Consider the following 9,439-nt stretch of genomic DNA (forward strand, 5'->3'; position numbering starts at 1 on the left):
TCCGCGATGTATATATGAAATCATAAAAAATGAGTTAACGATGATATGATATATTCTAATTAGTTTACGCCATTAAAGCTAAAATTATATATTGTTGTAGTTTCTCCTTGTATTCGATTTTTGCATAATTAAATTAAAATTATTTATTTTCATATAACAGCATAAATAAAAATAAAATTTTCTGCATATTAACGTAATGTAAGGAAAGTGATGAATGGTAAAGTGTTACTTTGAAAACTAAAAATGTTAATTATTTTGATAAGTAAAAGTCCTTGCACTATTAACGCTTTATTAATGAGAAGGAGAAGCAGATAGATAAAACAATATTCGTGAATGTCTAAAACGTATAAAGCTGTAGAAATAAAAAGGATTATATATCATGATTGTGATCCAATTTTTCAGTATGTCAATCTACAATAAATTCCTTGAATGCACCGCAGGGGGTTTTGAGAAGTGGGGTAAAGAGTAAAGGTGGGGATGTTTAGCAGAAGGAGAGGGGAAGCAGAGAAATCCATAGCGACGCTTCGTAAGCAGACTCATTTGATTTTCAGTCACGTATTTGTGATTCGTTGGTCTGTTTTATGAGTTGTTTCCACACTCGATTCACGTACAGAGATTTATAATTTTTACTCACCGACCGATATCTCGATCGTATGGTAGACAATTACACCGTACCGAAAGACCAATGAATAAACAGGTGTATTAAAAAAGAGAAAAAACAGAACACAGCAATGACTGCAGTAAAGTAGATCACGGTGTGGAGCTATCTTCCTCTTAAAAGGCGTCAAGCCAATTACCAGAGAATCAGGTTCAATTAAAAGGCGAGCAACTATCATCAGAATGACTGCTGCTTATACAAACGAACTCATATCACAGGAACAGAACATAGAGAAGAAGACAGGCACAGTAGTCAGTAAAGTAGTGCACAACAAGAAAGAACAAGCAACGCGCGAGGAAAGCACCGAATTTGATTCTGCAATGATGAAGCATGCAACAAGTGGTCAGGAACAAGAAAAAATTCTTGTTAATCAAGAAAAACTGACGCTTTCTACCTCAGAATTGCTCGAACAGAAAGTTAAAGATACCGTAGAATGTAAAAATATCAAAGATGCTGAATTTCCAGAGAAAAATGAAAATACTTCGATTAGCAATGAAGATAATGAAAATGCAAAAAATATTGATGAAATTAGAAACGAAGTGTTGAAAGATTGTGATTCAAGTGTATTACCAGATTCAAATTCGCTCGTATCAATGAAAGTTGATGCGTTTTTTACTGAGTGTGATTCTCAAGATGCAACGTCGGAAACACGTGGAACCGATTTTTCTTCGGAGGATAATTTTAAATTAGAAGAACTGCAAAACTCTATCGATAATATTACTATGGAAACGAGCGATTTTTCAAACAATTATGAAATTTCTAATGGATTGTTAGAAGATGTGGTTCATCAAAAAGACGTTGAGGAAATATATGATCCCGAAAGTGAATTGAATTTTCACGAAGCTGTACGTGCTGGGGACGCCAAGTGCGTTGCGGCACTTCTTGCCAGTGACTCTGTACAAAACCTGGACGAACCGGATTGGAATGTTTCAGGTGATCCACCCCTGTTAGTAGCCGCTACGAATCATTGTTTTCCTATTCTCAGGTAAGAAATTTCTTCAATAAATTGTACAAGTTAAAAGTTAAAGTTGTTTTATATTTTTAAATAAGATTTTTGTTAAACATATACAAGTATATACTAATGATATAATTGTGAGCTACAGTTCTGAAAAATTTAATTTGAAAGTTTCGAAATTATACCTAATAATTGTCAGTAAGTATCCATTTTTTTAAATTTGCTGAAATTTTATTAAAAATATATTTCAATTTTTTTAAATTGACACAAGTGTGTATATACATTTAGTCTTTTAATTTGAGCTTGAGGGTTATATCTAAAAATGTAAAGATGCAGTGACTATATATATTATCTTTCTCGGTCTTCGAAATATTTGTTAGTATTACTTATTTTGTTTAATGTCTATATATAAGTATGTTTTAGATAAATATAACTAAAAATATAAATAGTGCTTGCCTTTTTTTAATCATAATAAATTTATTCTTGAAGAAATTAATTTAAAAAGTTCCTTGTTATTAATTATTTTCACATTTTTTTTATTACTTTCCTATGTATACGAATTATTACTTTAACATTCCATATTACTATCAAATATTAAACTTACATAAAATATAATTCTTTTAAACAGAAGAAAAAAGATTCAAATATTTCCTATAGTAAATACAGCGATCTAATTTTGTCGACTTTACTGAATTCTAATTTTGCCCACTGAATTTTAGTGGGGAAATATGTTGACGTCGTAAAAAGTATCCAAACATCGGAATTATTACGATCGAGGTAAATGAATACGTGAATCATTCTTAATGAATTTTACCATCAAACTTGTTAATAACCATGAAAATGTTCTTGTTTATATGGTTTTCCTCAATATCTTTCTTGCCATGTTGTTACCAGATGTTCAAAGATGTAATATTCCCGAAAGAATTTCACGTAATTTTGTAATACTAACACGAACAAATACTCGCAGAAACATAATTTGCACGTGAAATGTAAAAATATTCTACTTACTATCTATTTTTTTTCGAATAATATTAAAACGACTTCTAAATCGTATCATAAAATTTCTAATGTTTTAAAATATTCTTTAGCATTACATTTGAAATGAATTTAGCAATACATTTATCGGCACATTATTTATTTTGGAATTCTTTTCACATTAATAACCCTTCCTTTATGTCTTCTTCAAAATTAAAAAATTGTTTAACGATAAAGAAATAAGATTGGATCAAAAATAATTTAAAGAACGCAGCAGAGTTAAAAGTCTATTGTTCTATAACATAGAATTTCAGTATTGACAAATTATTTGTATTGTTATCTTTAATTAACATCGTAATTTTTATTGAAATTAAATTTATTTACAACCTATTTTTACCAGTAATAACGTTGCAATTTGATAGATACAGAACAATCGAAAATAAAAAACGATTATTTCCAACTTTCGTAGTTTACTACTTGCGAACGGATGCGATCCAGCTGTGCGTTCCCCTCGTGGTGAGACGGCGCTTCACAGAGTGATTTTAAATGGAGGACCAGGAAATGTATTACAATTTGTAGGAGAACTCCTGAAATATGGTTGCCCGTCAGGCGTGAAAGAAGCTGGCGGTGGTTTAACCGCGCTACACATATTAACACGCCAACTAGCTCACGCACAAGGATCAAAAAATTTACATCATAATTTTGAAGCAGCTTTAGAAACGCTTGATTTATTAGCACGCGCTGGTCCTGTTAATGCAAAGGACCATCAAGGTCGCAGCGCACTTCATATTTTAGCTTCCTCCACTATTTTTGGTATGAACTTCATGTGCATTCAGATAAATTAAAGCATTAATTTTTTTATCGTTAAAAAGTATTTTGTTAAATAACAACATATTTCTTAATATTTAAAACAAATTATACTTAAAAATTAAAATTAATAAATAAGAAATAAATTTAAACAATTATTATTATATTAAGATTATATGTATATTCAAATATCAAAAGTAATCTTCACATCTATTTATTCCCAATTATTCTTATTTTTTTGTAATAAATAAATAAAAATAATTTTTTTTATTACAGACAACAATCATAGAACTGAAATCGAATCGTTGATCGAAACGTTGTTGGCTGCTGGCGCGGATCCATCACTGAAGAATGATAGAGGAGAAACTCCTTTACACGAGTGCCTCGAGTGCGGTGCTTTAAACACCGCGTTTTTACTTATATCTCACACGCCAACCGGTATAATGTCGCGTTATGGTGAAACTCCATTGCACATTGCCTCCAGAAAAAATTATGCTGACATGGTGGCGAAACTGTTGGAACATGGAGAAGATCCTAGTATACAAGATGCTGGTGGTAATACACCGTTGCATTTAGCCTCTGCAAGAGGTTTTCATCAAACCGTTTCTTTGTTGGTTACATCACCCCTTGCACAGCTAGAGAAATTGAACGTAGAAGGATTGACTGCCCTCCAAGTAGCCGCCGAAAGTGGCTTTGTTAATGCAGTACGTCTGTTGTTAAAAGCAGGCGCAGACCCAAGTCAAACAGTCAACTATTGCACGACGATTTTTCATCGCCATCCTGATATTTCCATTTTAATAGATCACGAATTGAGTAGACGTCGTCAGCTCGCTGCTTAATTATTTCTTTATATCTGTTTTTACTAATAGACTGTTGAATTCATGGTTAATCCAATTAAGCTTCCTTTATTTTTATTGAAACATAATTTGTAATAAAATCTTGAATTTCGTCAAAAATTCGAAAGTCAATTAATCTGATGATTATATTGTTATTCATTTTTATATTGATATAGATATTTAATAAATATATATTTATATAAAAACATATTTCAAAATTATTGTTATTGAAAATGTTCAAATTTTGAAATAAATGACTGTATTAGAACATTATATCTATAATACTATAGACAATATTTTATGTTTGTATAGTCTCTGTATGATAATTTTGAGAATATCAACTATATGACTGTTATTTTTTCACGCGGCTTAACAAAATATTTTTTATAAAATTTAAGTACTAAAATATATTATCTAATAAAATTATATAATTTTTTTATTAATTTTGGTAAAGTGGGGCCCTTTATAACGCGAGAGATATGTTCCATGTTATATGAATTCCGTGTTATACGGGGTCCACAGCACAGAAAAAGAAAAATTTAAAATAGATTCTTACATAATATTATAATTCACATGTACATATTCTTCTTTGTTTCTCAATTATAGGTACTAGTATTTGCTTGTTGCTCAAGACTGTCTAGTATTCAAATATGTAAAACTGGGACAGATATAATTAAAAATGATATATACATATGTATGTAAATGCCATAATTTTTGGCTGTGGATAAAAGTGCCTTCTAAAGATTTGTGTGATATCAAAACATGTTCTAAATAAAGGAATAATATCAATTTAAATACTGTCTTATTAAATATGTCTTTAACATTATGGTTAATTTATTATCATACAATATTACTTTAAAAAATAATAATAGATTAATTAAAATAACATTACTATATATTTTGTATACATTATAAATCATACATAAACCATTAAAAAGAAGAAATAATAAAATAATTATGTTTTTATAGTTACTTATATACAATTACGTATAAAACAATTTCTAGTTAATATTCGTTTAAACAAAGTTTTATAGTAAATATAACGCAATACATGTAAACAAAAGTTGCGTAACGACTTTAAAATACGTAGTTCAAAATTACTTTATATTTCATGTAAAATGCATACAAACATGACTTTTTTACTTAAGAAAAATACTAATTTTATATCCTCTAATTGAAGTTTAAAATATAAAAAAGCATGGAAAGCAATGTTTCATCTTAATAATGTATGCTGTTAATTTTCCGACTCTCATATTATTAATTAAAAATAGAGACAGCTATATTTTATTCAAATAAATAGCAATTAGTTGAAACAAAGTTAAAATTTGGGAAGTGAATTACTATGAAATAATGAATAAAACTATTACGAATCATTTTTCCATACGAGTATAAAATGACAGTCGAAGAATTAAAATATTTCACAGCCGTTACATTCAGTGAATGTGCACATTCAGCGTGCTTGCCCAATTTGTCGTTGCGCCGCACTTATAATCTTTTGTCAATACATTGTGATAATATCCGACATTGCACAATTTTATAAATTGCTGTAGAAAAGTTGATTCCTTTCTTTCATTCATTTACTGTTTGAAATGTCTAATGCAACGTTTTCTTTGTTTTAAGAATTAATTAAGGATTAGATCATGTTTATTATTTCAACAAATTTTGTTGGTCTTTGTTTGATGGTTAATGAGTAATATTTGTTGCTTGCAATAAACAGTTACAGAATATTTAACTTTTCTTTTTCAAACAAAACATATGTAATAAATTCATACATATTTAATTTATTTACCTTTGAAATGTAAGTTAAAAAATGTTGCATTAGCATCCAAAAACATTTTTATTATATAGTATTTCTAGATTGATTAATAATACTAATCAATGAATTATAACTTCTTGAAAACTAATCAACTGTGATCATTGATCATTGATCATATAATACTGTCATATTTAAAGATAAGAATGAGTTTCTATCTTTGCAATAATATAAAAGTATTAATTGTATCAAGTGCAATGAAACATTCATATAACGTATTCGATGTATAGCTTTATGATACATTTATATCACTTACAAAGAATGAAACAATGATTTAATTATTTTTATGAACATACAATTTTTTTAGTATATTATACTAGAATTTATTGTACTTCAAAATTTATTTCACACATAATGGAACAAATTTTTCTTTGGCACTTTTTAGTATTCTCAAAAACTATTATTTCAAATATATTAGAATTATGAAAACATTTTGTTCATCCATTCTTGGCTATATCCCTCCTCTCTTTCTTTTCCTTACTAATGATGTAAAATATCTAATTTTTTTATAAGAGACATTTTAAACTTAAGACTGGAATTTAATTGTAAAATATGCATTAAAATATAAAATTTAATGTAATTTTATGTTGCATTGTCATTCTATGAGTCATTAAATTGAACTATTGCCAATATATAAGTATCCTAAACAATAAATTTAACTTCATATATATCCATAGTCATTATTCCATATCAGCACTATTATTTAATATAATGGTGTAAAGTTCATTATATTTTAAGTTTATACACATGTATATCTACAAAGTAATTTCAAAAGATTGCATTCATTCTTTATTTACAGTTTCTTTTTTATTTTCATCATATTTAGATAAAAAAAAGAAAAAAGTTTCAAATGTATTGTATTTTAGTTTGCATAATACTTCCCTAATTACATTGAAAGCGTTAAATTCAAGAAAAATCCAACTTAACACATAACAAATTTAATTAGTTACAACTTGAAAGATTGAAAGAAAATACAACTTATAATATAATGTTGTCTTTTACCACTTATATATTCATATATTCTATGTATAAAGTTAATAATGTATATTAAATCACTTGCTTCATTTAAATGTAACAAACTTTTAACAATACAATATTTTCAAATATCTTTAAGAACAATATTTGTGAAAAGAAAACTTATGAATTAAGAGAATGATACAAGCATGCTTTTGAATCTAATAAATAAAAATAAAAATAGAAGCTCTTTGACTCTTTAGATCTGGTTATTTAAAATTTAAAGTGAATACATGTGTAGTTATTTATTGAAGTAGTTTCTATATGTGTAATCCTATATGACTATGAAAACATATATTCTTCTATATGGGCCAGCCTGCCTTTTCTTATTTACTATTACATTTTGAACATAAAGCTCTTAATTTGTTCAAGGATATAAGTGCACTCTGCATTCAAATCATATATTAAATGATAATATAAGATCTATGTATGTAGTCAAATATATTCTCATATAAAATTATTATATAACAAAGCAGAATATTTTACTATTTTATATCAATTTATTCACTACCATTATCTATTCATACAAAATATGTATGATTAGTAATAACTGTAACAAAGTTTTACTTCCATCATAATATGATGAAACATAATATGAAGTATTAGCAATAATTATTTTAAATCCATATGAAAAGTTATACTTGTTTCTTTAATAGATGTTAAACTATGGCAGTGAATATGTCAATATTATGAGATAACATGTAGTTACGTGTAATCACGGAATCTTTTATTACATCTTTTTCTAATACCATGTTACTACAATATGTATTTAAAATTACTTATAGCATGCAGCATTTTTTCTAGAAGTAAAAGTGTCTAATGTATTCAATGAATAATCAGTTTTTCAGAATAGCATTTAAGAATATTGTAACATTTCTATTCATTAAACGTGTTTATATGCTTGTAAAAAATAAATGATTTTAATTAATTATGTTTTCAGATGTATGTGTTATGTATATGTTGTAAATATGTGATGTTATATTTTTTGACAATATTCAATATAAAAAAATTATGTTCTTAATATTAAACTTAGCAATGCACCATACTTGTTACTCTAGTTTCATTCACCTCTTCTAAACATTTATATTAATACTTATAATAGAAGGAAGCTGACAAAACTGTGCAGTAAATATCATGCATTGCAAAATTAAGATTTAAAATATGGATATTATTTCTTGTATTGAGTACTAGGTATTAAAACAATCTTAACATCTTTTTAGTAATTTCATATTTAAATCTAATTAGCAAATAACAAATATGATAATAACAGTCGTGATTAACTAAATATTATGGTATGAGCATGATAGTAAGAGCCTAACAATGATTAATATTTTTTTATTGAACTATAAATATGCAAAATATTGCATAGAAGTATATAATAAATGTGTGATAAAAGTATTTTTATACACTTTAAAGATTTTAAATACATATATTAGACGTTTTTAGAAAATAAAATTATAAAAAATAATATAATCCAGAAAAATCAAGTTACTAACACTAAATTATATTTTAAGCAAATAATATTGAAATTTTTTTAATATTAACAAAATTATTATAAGAATATTAACATTATTTATAAAGAAATTTATATAGATAGAAAACACTGTTTGTGTATATTTAAAAAGCCATCAGTTTTAAAATTAATCAATACACAAAAATCATACTCTTATCTACTGAATAAAAATGAGTGATATATTATGTCACACATATATCTTAAATATATGTAGTATAATTAAAGTTTTTATTACAGATTGAACTATTTCTCTTAATTTTGTAAAAGAAACATATTTTAATCAACTTTCATATATATACAATTTATAACAACATATATCTTAAATATATTACAATTAAAGTTCTTATTACGGATTAATTGTGTAAAAGAAACATATTTTAATCAACTTATATATATATATATGTGTGTGTGTATATATATATATATACACTCAATTTATAAAGAAAATGATTATAAAATATATCAAATTCTAGATAGAACATGATAATGCATTATTAAAATTGTGTATTTTAAAAACATTTTTCTAAAGAGCTATAATATACTAATCTCCATATGCATCTGTGTCTGTGTGTATGTATATATATATATACCTGTATATACAACTAATTTTGTTGTTGGTAACTTGTGGTACAAGCAGAAAGGGGGTGATTCTACTCGAAAAAAGAAGTCGAAAATATAGAATAAAAATTTTTCCTTTGAGGCTTTGTTTTCGAGAAAATCGACTTTGAATTTTCGCTCGGTACGCGTGCACTTTATCACGTCTCCTTATAACGAATCTCACTGTAGATCGTTGTCTCGATGGAAAAATTAAAAAAAAAATTTTTTATTCTATATTTTCGACTTCTTTTTTTGCGTAGAATCACCCCCT

The 9,439-nt window shown here is 26.6% G+C and overlaps 1 protein-coding gene across 1 annotated transcript; it reads left to right on the top strand.

Annotated features, from left to right (window-relative positions):
- Positions 1-7: 7 nt before the first annotated feature.
- On the top strand, positions 8-5,026 carry LOC100743265 (ankyrin-1-like). The gene is made up of 3 exons (XM_003490289.4): positions 8-1,643; positions 3,058-3,401; positions 3,672-5,026. The coding sequence occupies exons 1-3, from the start codon at positions 841-843 to the stop codon at positions 4,232-4,234; spliced, it is 1,710 nt and encodes a 569-aa protein (XP_003490337.1). The 5' UTR covers positions 8-840; the 3' UTR covers positions 4,235-5,026.
- Positions 5,027-9,439: the final 4,413 nt, after the last annotated feature.

The sequence above is a fragment of the Bombus impatiens genome, unplaced genomic scaffold (genome assembly GCF_000188095.3).
Source record: "Bombus impatiens unplaced genomic scaffold, BIMP_2.2 scf_0418, whole genome shotgun sequence".
Taxonomy (NCBI): domain Eukaryota; kingdom Metazoa; phylum Arthropoda; class Insecta; order Hymenoptera; family Apidae; genus Bombus; species Bombus impatiens.

What these genes read in the sequence shown, in the direction of transcription:
- LOC100743265 (XM_003490289.4), top strand. Translation starts at nt 841, where the DNA reads ATGACTGCTGCTTATACAAACGAACTCATATCACAGGAACAGAACATA. An exon ending in CATTGTTTTCCTATTCTCAG is followed by an intron (nt 1,644 to 3,057) that starts GTAAGAAATTTC and finishes CAACTTTCGTAG; the next exon opens with TTTACTACTTGCGAACGGAT. An exon ending in AGCTTCCTCCACTATTTTTG is followed by an intron (nt 3,402 to 3,671) that starts GTATGAACTTCA and finishes TTTTTATTACAG; the next exon opens with ACAACAATCATAGAACTGAA.